The 17,036-nt window shown below is 44.4% G+C and overlaps 3 protein-coding genes across 4 annotated transcripts in view; 1 reads left to right on the forward strand and 2 right to left on the reverse strand.

The window, feature by feature from the left end:
- Positions 1-6,695, forward strand: part of LOC137902419 (general transcription factor IIF subunit 2-like) — a 34,088-nt gene extending 27,393 nt beyond the window's left edge. The window contains exons 5-8 of the mRNA XM_068746505.1: positions 3,400-3,481; positions 4,664-4,757; positions 5,213-5,356; positions 6,573-6,695. Of these exons, the coding sequence (XP_068602606.1) occupies positions 3,400-3,481; positions 4,664-4,757; positions 5,213-5,356; positions 6,573-6,695 (443 nt within the window). The remainder of the gene's footprint in view (positions 1-3,399; positions 3,482-4,663; positions 4,758-5,212; positions 5,357-6,572) is intronic.
- Positions 6,696-8,594: 1,899 nt separating this feature from the next.
- On the reverse strand, positions 8,595-12,437 carry tpt1 (tumor protein, translationally-controlled 1). Its single transcript, XM_068746166.1, has 6 exons — positions 12,307-12,437; positions 11,655-11,728; positions 9,992-10,179; positions 9,735-9,840; positions 9,474-9,590; positions 8,595-9,221 (listed from the first exon to the last, which is right to left on the reverse strand). The coding sequence occupies exons 1-6, from the start codon at positions 12,332-12,334 to the stop codon at positions 9,219-9,221; spliced, it is 516 nt and encodes a 171-aa protein (XP_068602267.1). The 5' UTR covers positions 12,335-12,437; the 3' UTR covers positions 8,595-9,218.
- Positions 12,438-13,938: 1,501 nt separating this feature from the next.
- LOC137902607 (E3 SUMO-protein ligase RanBP2-like) lies at positions 13,939-16,924 on the reverse strand. Of its 2 annotated transcripts, XM_068746698.1 has the most exons (5): positions 16,917-16,924; positions 16,645-16,799; positions 16,274-16,547; positions 15,728-16,080; positions 13,939-14,990 (listed from the first exon to the last, which is right to left on the reverse strand). In XM_068746698.1, the coding sequence occupies exons 2-5, from the start codon at positions 16,726-16,728 to the stop codon at positions 14,685-14,687; spliced, it is 1,017 nt and encodes a 338-aa protein (XP_068602799.1). In that variant the 5' UTR covers positions 16,729-16,799; positions 16,917-16,924; the 3' UTR covers positions 13,939-14,684. The 2 variants fall into 2 exon arrangements, with proteins under 2 accessions (XP_068602799.1, XP_068602800.1); XM_068746699.1 differs by lacking the exon at positions 16,917-16,924 and having other exon boundaries at positions 16,645-16,862.
- Between the last annotated feature and the right edge of the window lie 112 nt (positions 16,925-17,036).

A 17,036-nucleotide genomic window follows, 5' to 3' on the forward strand; every position in this document is an offset into this window, starting at 1 on the left:
GGCTTTTGTGTGATTGAATATATTTTTTCAATAAGTTATTTTAGTAACTTTGAGTCCCCTAAAAGAGTTGAGCCTAATTTCCACTGGGTTACATGGTCGCGTACTGTGTATATAACGGAGTCACAGCAGCGCTGCACCATGATGGGAAGGAATACACAGATATTGACCTATTAATCCATTTCTATTCTCTTCCCAGTGGAATGTTTTCCCCCATTTCCTGTGGGGTCAGATGTTAATGGAGGATGTCAGTCTTTTTAGGGACCTGTACTTGGACTCAGGCAAGCTGTCGGAGTGTAGTCTAAAACAGTTGTTTTGCCAATATGCCCATAGTGATCGCATTTAAATTGTTCAACGGCTCAATAAAATGAAAATCTGAGATGCAAATTAGACTACCGGTACTTTACTATTTTGGGAAACGTGCATATTTGTTTTGTTGCACAAAGTCTCAGCTGGTTGCCTGGCAGCCTCACGGTGACAACGGGGCACCAGCAAATTCCTGAGCCAAACCAGGACAGCATTTACACATAATTACCTGAGAAATCCCTGTTTTCACACTGCTGTAGAGAGGAGAGGACATTTTTATACCACGTATCCATCCATCCATCCATTTTCTTGTAGCAGAGATTACCTCAATTGTCTCATCTACAGCCACTTTATCCATTTTGCGGGTCACTGGTGTTTCTGGAGCCTCTCTCAGCTGACGATGGCCGAGAGGCAGGGTACACCCTGGACGCGTCGCCAGCGCATTGAGGGGCCACACATAGACGACTACCTATGGGCACGCTCACATAGGAGTCTCTTGTGTGGGTGTATTCTGGCATTCACCAGCCAATAATTGCACATAATTACCTTCACTTTTGCCTTTTCCCACAAATGGATGCAGTTAGTGAGATCTCACACCTACGAACATTTTGAAGTGAGCAATTCACCTGAGCTGCATGTTTTTGGAGGTGGGAGGAAACCGGAGAACCTGGAGAGAACCCACGGCGACACGGGGAGAACGTGCAAACTCCACACAGATAGGAATTGAACCCGGAACAGCGCTACTCACTGCACCACAGTGCCATCCGATGCAATTTATATTGCACAAAGGTTTGCAGTGTCTCCTTTTTCTCTTCGTTTTATATCATGCAGTTCTAACGAGAGGTTAATACGGCATTGGACGGATATTTATGAATAAAACAGAACTGGTATCTGTGGGCACATGGAAACATTTCAGCCCCACATTTCCTTTGTCCTGTAGACTTCTAATGTTATGCCGCTCGCAGTGTAAGATGTGTAGGAGAAATGGGATATGGGATATCTAACCAGAGGTGCAGACCAAAGCATGGCTCTTCTACTGGGAAGACTTGTAGTGAGGTCAACGTGCAGGAGTCAGCCACTGGTTTATCCCATGTGTTCCTCCCACACAAAGTAGCCTCGAGCTACACATGCTACGGTCAGTCCGGAGCCCATGATCGTCCTCTTATTCTACATCTACGTATGTTTGTCCTTCCATGTTTATTTTTTTCACCTACAGACGTGGTTTGTCTGCGTACTGGAAAAGGGAACATGTGACCCAGTTTGGCCATGACGACTGGTGCAGGCAGGTGTGTGCTTGCGTGCACAGGTTTCTTGTGTGGGTGTATTCTGGCATTCACCAGCCAATAATTGCACATAATTGCCTTCATTTCTGCTTTTTTTTCCCCACAAATGGATGCAGTTAGTGAGATCTGTGACATATTGCAATGCATTTATCTCATCAGAATTAAAGGCCTCTCACGGAATGATGTGTGGCATGTGATGGTTACTATGGTGACTGTGGCACCTGCATTTCTTCACACACTGAATACATCAAGGCTGTTATGTTACGGGTGAAAATTGTGATATTCTCCTTTTGTTTTAACCAATAAATCACATTTTAACAGTAATTAACTTGAGACCAATATTTAAATGTAAATAATGGAGGGCTTTGGGGATAAAATGCATGAACGACATAAATATTATGCATGTATATCTAAAATGTACATAATGCAAATAAATAGAAGGAAGCTTGAGCACAGAAGTCTCTTTGATGACATCATCATGCGCCATGATAACAAAGTTATTGCTATATCAGTTTTGCTTTGAAGGAATCATCGCAGTGAGGTTTGCCATGGATCCTTTAAAGTTTAAACCACTCAAGTCGTGTTCTATCCCGCTGGGGCTGCTGCTGTTGATGTATCAGATGATTTGTGATAAATGACAGAACACTATCCTGCTTATCTGTTATACATGCAACATCCATCAAGACTTGCTTAAACATGCAACCTGTCTGATGCTCACCTGTCACACTTTGAGCCATCATGTTTTCCTGAATAGATAATAGCTAGGAAGGTGGCGAGAATAAAGCGGTCTGATGTTCTGGGTAAATGGTTATTATATGATGATGTTGTTTTTTTAAAGAGTTTTGTAACTTGCAAGTATACATGCCTACATAAATTGCTGATTTTTTTTTTTTTAATGCAGTGAGAAATCTGTTTCAAGCTGACTGAAATATAAGCTGGTTGATTCAGTCCGTCTGTAAATGTTGCATTCTGAGCAGTCAAGTGATGTTTAATGATCAATTGTTTAATTGTGTTTGGAACACCGTGTGTGTGTGTGTGTGTGTGTGTGTGTGTTTCTTACCTTTCTATAGAACGTGTACAAGCAGTTTGACGATGCTCAGACTGGTGAACGCCACAGAGCTGCTCACACTGACTGACGTCAGAATCTGATGTCGCTTCAGATGACTGTTTGCTCTTTCAACTCTTCCCTCCACAATTAAAGTGGACGAGATTAAGAAGAGAGACATTAGCGAGGGAGGGAATTGGCCTCTGCCCCCATAAAAAAGGATTGACTCTGACTTTACCCATTTGTGTATTGATTTGGTTTGGAAATGTTATATTGCGTTGCCCAGTCTCTCTCCCTGCACCACATTTCCCTTGCTGTTTGTTTGTCGACCACAACTCCTTATAGATTGCTGGTTTCGTTGACTGACGGGTGTGAAATGTGATTTCTTGCACTTCTTGGAGCCCAGATATGAACAATGAACAATAGATAGAGCTGCTGCCAACATCACGCCGACGTTCACAGACAGGAATCCACGTTCTCCTGGAAAGTCAATTCAAAAATGGAAAGAAAAAAGTAAACAATGAAAGTGTCTCTCGGTGGTGATTGGGTAGGAGTCAAGAGCCAGCCAATGGTTTCACATAAAGGCAGAAGGATGGACACAATTGTGCCATAATTACCCTTTCACATGTTGAAACTAATAATAAACTGGTAATTACTAGATATTGAAAATATCACACAAGCCCTTTAAAATAAGGGCAACAATAATGAATACAGTTTTATTTTTTTTAGTGTGTGCGTCATGATTGAACAGCTGAGTCTTTGTTGTAGATGAAATCAGTCTGGAGGGGACGGTGGTGCACCGAGCAGAATGCAGGCCAGACGCCAGTGAGAACTACATGAAGCTGAAAAAGTGAGTGAAGAGAATTCATGCAGTTCATGATGAAAGATCATCGCTCCACGTCTGCCGTGACCCCCTTCACCCCTTATCAATGAATAACTCATCAAATCAGTGGGATGGAAACCACCAAAAATAAACACGTTGCGGTGTTTTCTTTCTAAACTCACCTCTGGAAACACAAATGGCAGCAGGAACACGACCCGTTGGGGCGTTGCTGCAACCGTTACGTTAGTGTGCAATGAAACGCTGTTCTGCTTCCTCGTCTTCATTGAAGCCGTTATTCAGGCTAGTTAGTGGATGGTATTGCTATAGCAACTACATCACTGTGGCAGATGCACTGCTGCAATAACAACCCGAAGGCGAACGCATCACAATATACTGTGCTTTAGTGAGTGAAGCTGTTTGTGTCGGCCTTCAAATCCCGCAGAAGCAAAAGAAAGATTTGACTTAAGAGACTTTTCTGTGATCCTAAATCTTCCGTTTTAGATTTCTGCACCTTCTTGGCAAACGTCCTTCTCAGATTTTACCCGGCGGTGCTGTGATGGACTGGCGAGTACATCCTGAACTTTGATTTGTCCAACGGGATTTATTTCTGACTCAATAGGGAGGAAAGGCTTCAATTTACACCCCAGTCTTGTAATCTACAATTCCACGGCAGCTGACGACTGTCTCTCCATTCTGGCAGGCTCGTGTGTGTGTGTGTGTGTGTGTGTGTGTGCACACACTTGTTAGACAATTCACCACAGGTTTCTAATGAGTGTATTAAAGAGGAAAGACAAATTTCAAACATCTGTGCGCCACACATAATTCAAATCCAATCAGATTTATTAATTGGATGGTTTTGCGTATTACTTACTTTTTATGTATTAAACTATTAATAATAATAATAGTAATATATAATAATAATAATTAATTAATATTAACATTTGGGGGAAGAAATGTGAGTCCACGACAAATGAGAGGAATGAATAAATAAACTACGAAGGCATCATTCTACAAACGGGTCCGGGTTCGTAATGTTTGCCGTTAGCGTGGCCATTGGTGCGAACAAACAGTGTGGAGACGAACAGAGAGCGACCAAAATCAAAAATAAATATGGAGCAGCTTATTTTTGGAAGGTGGCGGCGGTTGTGCCCGTTGCCAACAGGAATCTGTCGACAGACGTCACGCTCACATCGCTTTCTCCTTTCTCAGGCGGAACGAGTCCATCAAGCCTCCACGCTTGGCGCAGCAGCTGGACAGAGCCGTCACAACCATCTTCAAGCCTGTGGCCAACCACGACTTCAACGTAAGAATAGCAGCAAGGATGTGTGTGTGTGTGTGTGTGTGTGCAGCGTGGTGTCATCCTTTCTATATTGTTCTATAATGGTGGAGCGTAAAGGGAGTTGAGCTCTCGCTGCTTCTGCTTGGAAACTCCAGATGTTTTAGCAGAGAGCTTCAAACAGTGAGTAGAGTTTGAAGGCCTCACCAGGTAAGCGGTGTATAAAAAGACACCGTCACATTGTAAAAGTCTTGCTTTTATTTGGAGGTCGTAAAACACGATGATGTAAACAAGTGCAATATTTAATCGCTGGCATGACCCTTGAATGTAGAAATGATTATTTCAACGTTAAATCAGCGATCAGATTAAGACACAAATCCAAGGCTTTTGATTTAAAGTCGTTTCTTCGTAAGATTGTAACCGTGAAGAATATTGGACATTTCATCATCAATATTAAAGTTGTGATTGTGTGTCCTTCTCAGGTGGTCCAACACAAAAAGAAGAAGCTGGAGGGGAAGATGGTGAGGGCTGAACGGCAGGTTGTGTTGGACATGCTCTTCTCTGCCTTTGAGAAGCACCAGTATTACAACATTAAAAACCTGGTGGAGATCACCAAACAGCCTGTGGTGAGCGGAACAAACGCACGGGACAAACGCACGGGACAAACGCACGCAGCAAACTCAGGCAGCAAACGCAGGCAGCAATAGCTGGAAAGACCCCAAAAAAACACACCTGCCCACTAACCACCTTGCCTTGTTAAATTTGAACATATCGCCCACAACATGACGTTTGGGCCAGCTTGCACGCGCATACACATCCATGAGAGATGAATCAATAGAGTGCAACTGATTTGTTCCAGCAACGTGTAGGTGCTGACGAGACCTCGAGCTCCCTCTCTCCCGCTGATTGAATCCGATTACATAACCGTCAGCAGTAGGAGTCAAACGGCACAAAACACGCCAGTTCTCTCCGAGAGCACTCGGCGAACGCTCAAATTAACGGAAGTAAAGTACCCCAACGGCCATGATGAGAAACCATGCAGCACATCACTGGTTTGATTTTAATCAGGTATGTTTAGACAGCGTCTAAAGCTCGACAGAGACCCCTAGTGGTGATTGGAGGAAAAAGCACCGCGCACTCGCCACTGATTGGTCTTCCCACAGCTCCTTCGTCTGTCCTGTGATGAAGCAGTTTTGTCTCTGCAGGAATGAAGCGGGTTCAAACTAGAAATAAAAAAGATTTAAAATAATGAAACCACTTCGGGTATGGTCTTATTTTAGTGTCGCAGATAAACACCTTCTCGCTTGTCTTGAGTTGAATTTATGTTGTTGACGCCATTTTTGTAGTCGTATGCTCCAGAAAGTGCTGGAAACGAGTTAAACTCTTCATCACTTTGCCTGCAGGGTAATATGAGTTCATCAGATTATACTACAACTAACTTTAAGCCATTGCTTAAAATTTTGATATTGAATTCAAAGCTTTATGGAACATCCACATACAGATATTAAGCTTTGACCAACAGCAAACTTTTCTTTATTTTGAAAGGCTAATTTTTGGGGGGGATTCAGTAGCTTTTAAAATGTAGTTAAGGGTTCATCCTCCAGTTTAAGATTCTTCCTGTTGTGGGAACAGGAAACGAGTGACAAAGACGCTTAGTCTGGGACAGCTTTTTAATGCACCAGGTTTCTGCCAGAGTGAATATAAAATGTTAAACTAATCCATTAAAATGTCTAAAATATAACCCAATTGCACCCGAGAGGACTTCATTACCTGCTGTGCTTTCTGTACAGGTGACAAAACGTGTAATTCTCCTGTCATTTGTTCACCAATCTGTTTGTTCAGATGTACCTGAAGGAAATCTTGAAGGAAGTTGGAACATACAACAACAAAGGAGCTCACAAAAACACGTGGGAGCTGAAGCCGGAGTACCGACACTACCAGCCTGCTGAGGAGGAGCAGACGTAGTTCCAGAAGGATCCTCTCGCAGATTCAAGATGCAAGTTCGACTTTCAGCTAGTGAATATTTTCTAAGGAATTCTCATTTCGTGTCTTTCAGACATGAAAAGATGAAACGTGAGTGCATTTTGAGTTGATAATTTAGATTACTTTACAGAGTCATAGTTTTGGCTTCGGTTTGACTCGTATGAGAAAAATGTCGGCTATGCGTCGAGCGCTCTGATGAAATGATTTTAAAGAAAGATTCACGTTTTGTGATGCTGAATAGTCGGAACCAGTTGAAACAAGTCAAAGGTGGAAAAACGCATGAAATAAAAGTCTCGTGTGAAAATGTCGTTTGTACGAACTCCATACCTGACCTTACTTTAGTGTCCTTATGTTCTAAGCTAGTCAAACCAGCTTGTTTTAAACACCAAAGGGACGAATCTCCCGTTTACTGCATCAAGCTCAGTAACGTCCTTCGACATTAACAACACACTGCACTGGGAGCTTGGGATGGGTCAGACGGAGTGGTGAAACGCACGCCACCTGGAGGCTGGAGTGGTCAAAGCATGGTCAATAGACTGTGTTTGGCTGATAGCCGGAGGAGCTGTTGTGTTTTCATGGGTTTGGTTTGACCACGTCGTTCTGATCATAATGTTTCAGCAAATAAAGACATTTTGGGCATTGCTTCCAGCTGCGCACAGTTCCGGGAGGATTACCCGCGGGAACCTGACGCGGCTCATGAGCCAGTCATCGTCAGTTGCCGGTAAATCCTCCCCGTCTCCGACCACATGAGCTCTTCTAACTGCAATGTCTTCTAATAGAGCCAAGGCAGCCATTGTTAACGGTGCTGTCCTGTCCACTCTTGTCATTGCAGACAGCTGGTTGCGTGAATTGTTCGTTGGTGTTCATTGCTCGTGTCTCTGAGGCGTTTAGTAACCGTTTCCCAGCGTCACCTCTAGGTTTCGCCAAAGGGCCAAAAGCTGTAGAAACGTGTACGCGGGGGACCGCACGTTTCACTCTGGATGCATCCGGTGTGAGAACGTACGCCAGAATCAACAGATCATATAAACACAAAGAAAGAAAATACTCTACGTCAGAAATAGCAAAGTAAATATGATACATCTTACATTCGTTCAGTGTTATGATTATTTTGGTAGTATTCTGTAGGGACACACACACACACCAATATTAAGACAGATTCATAAATATACACTTGCTTCATATTTCAGAGATGTTTGTCAGTTACCTTTTGAATAAATGGTGCATCCTTCAGTGGTTTATTCATTTTTACACTAAATACTGGTCTAGCTTGACAACGGCCTTCCAAAGGGAGCTCCATGAGCAGGAGCTGCTTGAAAGGAGCGAGGAGGAGCTCCGCCTACAAAAACTCCTGCAAAAGACAGAGGAGGAGTTTGCTGAGGCCGAGCTGCATGTCCTTCACCACAGGGAGGTGCTCTGTGAGCTGTACACCACGGAGGAGGCTTTTCAGGCTGTCCAAAGTCAGCTCCTCACCACCTTGTAGGACACACAACTGCTCAGGGGAGTTGTTGAGCAGCAGCGGGGGGAGGCTTCCCAGAAGGAGCAAGACGTGATGTCAATGCTTGCTCAGGAGGACGCCTTCCAAAGAAAGCTCCACGAGCAGACAGCCAGGCTTAAGCAGGAGCTGCTTGAAAGGGGCGAGGAGGAGGTCCAGCCCCCGCCTCAGGTGAGCCGGCTCATTTTAATTTCACACGTCTGCAGAACCCACAACAAGACCTTCGGAGATTAAATCAAACATCCCGTTTGTCTTTTCAGGAGCTCCCAACAACGAAAGGAAAGGAGGTGACCTCCAAGCGCTTCTGGGCCTGCCTATTTCCCTTCGTTAAGACAAAGACGAAACATTAACATCTGAGATGCGAAGCAGAATGGAGTCAGGAGGAAGACTGCTGTGCAAATATTTTAATTAAATACACTCCAGGTTATTTAAGTATTCAGAAATCCATCAACATCTGACATGCCGCCGTGTCAAGTCTGTCTGGTGAATATTTTTCTTTGAGACGTAATGAACCAAAATGTAAACCGTGAACATTTTAGGATTCCACTGTTCTCATGTCCGTACTTCACTAACCAGGGCACCGTAGCACTTTGCTTGAGCTCCTCGTCTACAAATCGGCTGGAGAGAAGTGAATGACTAAATCTACATTAACTCAGACATTGGAGGCCCAAACGGGTGGCACTGGATTTTATTTAGAATGAAACCAGTAATCTTCTGATTGAGACTATAGCTTTATTAAAAACAAATGTCTAACTTGTGGATTGATTAAAAACTATGCAGACAATGTTTGAGATTTCTACCACCCATTTTAATTTGCAATCACAACTGCCAAGAGAAACAGCACTGCAAATGGGCCAAAGGGAGACTTTGATAAATCCTTAGATTCCGCGGCGCTCTCGGCATAATGTCAGGTTGAAGCCACCAAGTGTTTTTGTTCAGGCAAGATGCAGAACCGCCCTGGATCAGTCTGCTCAGGTGGAGGCAGCGGGCGAAGCAAATATAATCCAAAGCAGTTACTGCAAGAGAGAAGAGAACATGTCAGACACACGACGACGACGGTGCCGTTTCCACGCTTAAAATTAACCAATTCAGGTTCCAACTCACTCAAGCGGATGAGAAGCTAATATTTGATATACATGCAAAGGACAAGTGCAGTGGAAAAAATGCAAGATGTTTGTTTTCCGAGGCACCCCAATGCTATGGCAAGCTAGGATTGTAGGGAGTGGGCAAAGGGGCTGCAGCTGCATCACATTCGGTTCAGGACTTACGAATTTCTCCTGCTCCAGGCCATCTTTGAAGAACAGCATGTACGGCGTGACGCCGTCTTCACGGAAGTTCAGCAACGCCACCAAGCCCTCCTCATGCATGCTCTCGCCTTTGTAAAACTGAGGGAGATTAAGACTGCCTGTTAGAAGATACTGTGCCATTACAGATGCCATAATGACCAGCGACCATATCAGACTGGGTACAATGGCCCTCTGACTGGTCAGAACCGAAACACTTAATGGACGGGACTTGACTATATCTACCTCGAAGTTTTTAAAATCCGACAATATCCTCTTGACTCCCTTTCCGGCAGCCAATTTAAACGCCGCCACTCTGTCCGGATGGTCTCTTTGCAGGCGCGCTTCAAGCCTGTAAAAGCAAACAGAATGTTAGATTAGTAAATTCTATCAACTCCATACCTACACCACACATTTAAATTTGGGGATGTGCCAATTACAATGTCACCCCTGATACCAAGTAATGACAATCCCCCCCCCCCCCCCCAAGCACTGGTACTCACGACTTGAGGTAACATTTCACGTATGCCACGTATTCCTTCTTTGAATACGGCGGAGTCGCCGCCAGGCTGCTGCCGAGGACGAGGTCCACACCAGTGGCGCAGTAGGCGTCCGTCTGTTCGGCTGCGTCTTCAGCAGAGGCGTTGGCGCCGATTAAACGGTCATCAAACTTGTCTACGCGGCTGACCATCTGGACACATCAGGCAAGACAGCAGAGAGGACAGAGGACGTCAGATCTTCGTTTGTGCGGGATAATGCTCGAAACGGCCTGGACCAGACCGGGCCGAAGGCGGCCGTTTATCCGGCCCCCAACCCCCGACCTTTCGAGTGTGGCATGAAATTATGCGATACCCGGCGATTTTAAAAAACAAACATTTTCAGACTTTACAATTTGCATTGGCAGCTCAGTCCAGATTTAAACATCTATTTGTAAAAACAAAAAAGGACTTTCCACAGTACTCCAAGTCGGCGTTTCCCAACTGGTGTGCCGTGAGAACTTTTCTAATATCACCAAAAACAAAACATTTTTTCCCCTCTAATATCACCTAATTAACCATTGTCGGGTGTCTGTGCCGTAATCAAGCGCGTGTCCCGCCCGTAGATTCGGACCCAGATGAAGGCCCTAGCATGAGTGGTTGACAAAAGAAAAATTAAAGGATGGTGAGCTCAAGGCAATACAGCGAAAGCCATCTTTCATCTGGATTGACTTTGACCAGGGATGCAACGGCACCGACTCCGCTGGGCTTGGTGTGCGGTGAGAAGCTATCCAATAACTCCACGGTGCCAAGCAAGCTCAAACGCCATCTCCAAACGGAACACCCTTCCGTTCAAAACAAGCCGATGGACTATTTTGTACGCTTGCGTACAAACAATGAGAAACACTAATACTGCCAGCTTGTAAAGCCATCGTAAACAGGACGCTCGGCCCTGACGCGGCCAACGAGACGGCTAAAGCGGGAGCAGAGCATAAAGTCTTATTGCGCCACGCGGAGGTCCGGCGGCTGTCGCGGTGCAAAGTGCTGGCCCGTGTTAAAGTTTTTCTGACAAACGAGAGGTCCGATTGCTCAAAGCTGCCTGCAAGTGATGAGCGATGAGCCGCCTGATACGTTTCATCATCTGCACGAACCGAACACACGGATGCAAGGCCGAAACGAAACTTAACAGCGGTCGCACACAAGTTTAAGGTGTAAAAGAAATACTGGCATTCCGCACCGCCAGTTAAAGTATTCTGGAAGTGCGTAGCATGATTAATAAAACGACATAGCATTTTTCAGGCCTAGTTTGCCTCGATGCGTTCCAATTAGAAATTCTTTCTACGTCCAACTGGAGGAAAGCAGGTGTAGCACACCCACAATGGACTAATCAATACATTGCGTTCTTGATTAGATTCCGTTTCATTAACATACATAGAAATAGATGCCCCCAAACGCCACCTTGTGGTGCTCTTCAGAAACACACGCTGCTCCGATCCATCGCAACAAATCACTGGAAACACCAAGAGTCCAGATGAAGGGATACTTCCTTTGAGATACCGCATTAAAAAAACTGTGTAGATAATATCGATTTACGATCATCAAGAGATCGAGTCCAGACACACGAGCCGGGGCAGAACGCCACGTTTCAGCCGCACAGAAGCGTTAGCTGCTGCCTTTGAAGCGGACCTACCTTTCCTTCGACCTCATAGAAGCATCCGTCGTCCGTTACTGCAAAGTTGTACGCGTCCGTGAACATCTCATCACCTGCGGGAGGAAACAATGACGCATATTGAAAAGGGGAACTGTCCGGTCCGCAGCGAACACGCACAATGACACGTAACCGATTTAACCGATTTATCCGTTAACAAACAAGCGACGTCGCACTCATCGCCCGGACGAGCGCAACGATTCAACGGAACGGAGAAGCTGACGAAGCTAAAGCTAACTGGGCGTTAGCTTCGCCAGACATGGCTATGGCTAGCTACGCTTCCTCGAGAGGCTAGCGTTATTTTTTGTACCAAACGAATTATTTTTTTTTATACCAACGTAATTTATTTTTTATACCAACGCAACTTAGTTTCCCCGTCTTAAAATACAAGTTATTCATTACCTGCGTGACGAAGAGCAACATCTTTAGCCATTTTTTAAAACCACGATCGAGGCAGCAATAACGGTGAAAGCTAACCGGCCTTAGCATTACTCTGCGGCCTTGTGACGCAAACCCAAAAAGATTCCGATTACGAAAAACCCCGAAAAATTACACCTCCGGTAAGCGGACCAACTTCGACCGTCGTGATTGTACCAATATCGTATTAATACGGACATGAAACCTGTTTACTTACCGCTGAAGATGCACTTGAAGATTATCATTTTTGAAGCTTCGTTGTTAGACGCAGACGCGCAAGGCCCGACCGCCTCAAAAGGACACGAGAGCAGAAAAGAACGGCGGCTCGGCGAGGCAGCACGTTTATGTCCTGCTGACGTCAGCGCGGGTCTGGTGCGCGCACTACTGCCACTTCAGCGTAGTGGACAGACGCTACATTGCACCTATGGATATTTATGGCCTGGCTTGAGCCTCCACACCAGGGGCCCCCCCAACCTACGGCCCGGCCCCCTGAACAATACCAGAGACCAACAAAATAAAAAAAATGCTTTTTTTATTACGTTTTATTTTCCTTTCCATACAACGTGAGTCGCCGGTGGGAGATCAATAATGGTATTCGGTGCATTTAAGAGGGGTCATTAATTCGATCTTTTGTTTCCCAAAAATAATATTGATAGTGGAAAATATATTAATATTCTGAAGAAAAGCATTCCTCATTTCGTTTGGGACAATTTTAATGATGATCACATATGACCAGAAAGGTAATGTTCCATGGACTTCTTTTCCGTGATGAACCCAGAAAGGGTTAGTTTTATTTATTTCCTGACTCCTTTTTCTGTGAAGAAGGAAGTTAGCTGAAGTGGGACATTGAGAGGACAGAAGAGAGTAGACAGGAGTCCAGGGAGATGAACGCAAGGCATATGACGACCTGTACGACCGGTTAGATAGTAAAGAGGGAGAGAAAGATCTCTACAGGCCGGCCAGACAGAGAGACAGGAAGGATGTTCAGCATGTTAGAGTGATCAAGGATAGAGATGGCAAGGTGTTGACGGAGACTAGTAGTGTGCTAGGAAGATGGAAGTAGTAATTGGAAGAATTAATGAATGAGGAAAATGAGAGAACAAAGGGTAGTAGAGGCACCTGTTGTAGACCAGGAAGTGACAAAGATTAGCACAAATTAGAAAGGCGATGAAGAGGATGAAGAATGGGAAGGCAGTTGCAGTTGGACCAGACAACATACATGTTGAGGTATGGACGTGTCGATGAGAGGTAGCTGTAGTTATTTAATACAATCCTAGAGGGGAAGAAGATGCCAGAGAAATGGAGAAGAAGTGTGCTGGTGCCCATTTTCAAGAAGGGAGACATCCAGAGTTGTGGAAAATACAGCGGGATAAAGCGAACGAGTCATACGATGAAGTTATGGGAAAAGGTGGTTGATGCTAGGAATGGAGAAGTACGGGGTAGAAGGACGCTGAGGATGGAGCCGCCAGGGAACAGGGCTAGAGGACGACCCAGGAGAAGATACATGGACGTAGTGAGGGAGGACATGAGAGTGGCTGGTGTTGGGGAAGACGATTCAAAGGACAGGGTGAAGTGGAGAACATCGATTTGCTGTGGCGACCCCTTACGGGACAAGCAGAAAGTACAGTAGTAGTTCATGAGATTCTAGGCTCCCCTCAGAAGATTGACTAGACACCTAAAATAAAGCATTTAGTGATTTCCATTTTTCAAATTAATGTTTGAAATTATTTTCCAAGCCTCATTGCTTAAATATGAATACGTTTAGCAGGCACTCGTGTTTCACAGCCCATAAAATCAAAGTGAACACTATGCTTATAACATACAAACATTTAACAGCACCACGCTAACATTTTACTTGGAAACCAACTTTATTTATCTTGTATCAGCAAATTATTTTGGTACAAGCACCATTTAAACATTGTGAGATCCTCCAGCTATAATTAATGTCCGTTGTAAATTCCATACCAGACGTGTCATCCAGCCAGCCTTTGTCCACAGAGCAACACAATGAGGTGACTCAAATCTATGTGGGCACGGGTGAAGTCCAATTATCTGCACATTACGAAATACATTTACAGAAAGAGAAATCACCAAGAGAGCCCTATAGACAAAAGAACAGAGGTAGCATGTGGGAAGAAGGCGTGGATATAACCAATAGATCCATTCGATTATTATAAACCTCTACTTTCAATTATTGTTAAGACTTTTTCAAAATAGGGGAAACCCCCACAGTGGAGCTTGTGCAGAGGACCCGCATACTCAAATTGAATAAATGAAAGACAAATTTTACAAATTGACATTTAAAAAGTAGCCCATGTACACCTTTACACACAAATGAACAAATCATTTCAAATTATTGACGGATGACGATAAAGATGCAACGGAACAGAATTGTATGCCCATGAACTGGACGTGGCAAATTAATTTCTAATCCCAGACTAAGGTCTAGATTGATGGGCCTGTAATTCGTGTCTCATCCTCAAAGGCCTGGCGACTGCAGATTTAGTTTCAATGGGAGGGCGTGCACTGCACAGGGAACAGGTCACACTTTAACGGTATAAACCTAACAAAATGCAAATGTTAATGTTTCTGAAGCTAGAGCTGTCCACAGTCTGAGATGACAAGTTTCCTTGTGGGTGCACCTCCTTTAGAGCCCAGCGCTCCTATCTGCTGCACCACATCCATACCCGCCTGAACCCAGCCAAACGCCACATGTTTGAAGTCCAGATGTTCCACTTTCTTCAGTGTGATGAAGAACTGGGAGTCGTTGGTGTCACGCCCACGGTTGGCCATTGACACAATGCCTGGGCCTGTGTGGCGAACGTCGAAGTTCTCATCCTCAAATTTGCCGCCGTAAATGGACTTTCCTCCTGTTCCATCACTATTGGTGATGTCACCACCCTTAAAACAAAAAACAACGCATCAACAATATTGTGAGATGCAGTGAGGCCTTTTCAATTTAGCACAATTATCAAACTACCGATGTAAAATTCGTCAAAAGAAATTATACCAACTTTAAAGCATGTGAATATGCAGGATCCATAACTCATAAAGTCTATGTAGTCGTCTGATCATTGGTGAAATGAAACGGTAACAGGAAACACTTTGAACATCCGTCTGACAGGTTCCACTGTAAGAAGTCGTCGTTTCTTCATTCGTGTTCTGATGTCAACTTTTTTTGACCGACTAACCCAACACATGTCTTGTTAAGCGAATAGACTATCGTTCTCTCGTACAAACACAGAACTAGCGAGCAGCATTGAAACAAATGAGCATGACACAAAAAACAGACGTCATGAGAAAGCAGTCTGAAAACAGCTGCTCATTCTATATCACCGTGCACTTCATCCTAACTGGACATTACTTTGTCGTGCCAGTTTGCTCTACATGGAGTGTGGCGACGGTGCTGCACATTACATGTCCTGGATAAACTCATTTACAGATTTAAGGATAGAAAGTATATTTAGGAAAATGTTTGAGAGGAAATCAAAGTGCAAATTTGAAGCCACCCAACCATAAATCAAGTTAGCCCTAATAATGGGCTTTTGTTTTGACTGAATGAAAATGCAAACCAATCCAGTTCCTAGGCATTCAAATTCAAATCTTAAGCTATCGTCATGGATCTTGATGAACCTCACCTGACACATGAAGGATGGTATCACCCTGTGCAAGATAGATTCCCGAAGTCCGAAACCTTTTTCGCCGGTACAGAGAGCTCTGAAGTTTTCGGCGGTCTTGGGGACAATGTGGGAGAAAAGCTCGATAGTGATGGTGCCTAGCATTTGTCCGTCGGCTGCCACTTTGAGGAACACCCGGGGGTTAGTGTCTCGAGAGTGCTCTTGAATTCTAGACATTAGTGGTGAACATCGTGAGGCGTCACTACCAGTCTGTGACATGCGGCTCTGACAGGCGCAAAAAGTCTTCTTGAAAGATTCAGCAATCTCAGGGGTTTTGAACTTGGCTGCCAGCTGCTCGACGACACCTTCTCCATCTGGTGAAGACAGGGAAATCCAAGAAACCATTTGAGGCCAGAACCAAAAATAAAGCAAATAGAATGATCGGCTTACCATCCGTCTCAAAAGCCTTGTTTATCAAACTTACAAAGCATGACTTTTGCATTATTACTGCCGAAAAAAAAGGCACCCATCAAATTATCATGAGACTAAAACGGACTTCGAATCTACCTGAGTAGTCTGTAGCAGTCCAGATGAGCGAGTTGGCCGAGGTATCCATGGGCTTCAGGTTCATCGACTCCGAGATGGTGTGGTTGGCACAAACCCTCAACACCTGCTCTCTTCTCATCAAGACTCTGTAGAAATGTTTGGTTGGGTGGAAGAGGATTTTGATGTCACCGATGCCGCGCTCCTTCCACTGGCTGAGACCGCGATCCCATCGATAGAGTTTGGTCCTCTCCTTGAAGAGTATTTCTTCATCCTCCTCTCCAGACTTTGTCTCAACCTGAGAGACACAGCCACACAAGAACGAGGTGTTGTCTTGTACCCTCAATCGCCAAAATTTCACATTCATGTTTGGCTGGAGCTGAATTTAGAAGTACCTCCGGTAGTGACACTACTGGCTCAAAGTGAACGTCTGCATTATTAGGAGACTCTTCTTCATCACTGCCCTCCTCATCACCCATGTTTTTTGGAGCCGAGGTCACTGATGTCCCAAATACTGAAGCGCCAGCATTTGCCCATGTAAAGTTAGAGTCTTCTTAAAAGAGAAAAAACAATGCACCCCCCCCAGGGCACACAGAAATATAATTAATTGTAATAATACATTGCCAAAAATAGATACAAATCTTAAGATGTTCACATGGAAGCCCACCTTGTCTTCCAAATGCAAATCCATCTGTGTTTTTTGCCAAGTCAGCAAAAGAGAAGCCCCCCAATATGTCGAAGCCAAAGCTGGAAGAATCTGTGACAGAATCAAGATTTTAAATTCTGT

The sequence above is a fragment of the Brachionichthys hirsutus genome, chromosome 12 (genome assembly GCF_040956055.1).
Source record: "Brachionichthys hirsutus isolate HB-005 chromosome 12, CSIRO-AGI_Bhir_v1, whole genome shotgun sequence".
In the NCBI taxonomy this organism is placed as follows: domain Eukaryota; kingdom Metazoa; phylum Chordata; class Actinopteri; order Lophiiformes; family Brachionichthyidae; genus Brachionichthys; species Brachionichthys hirsutus.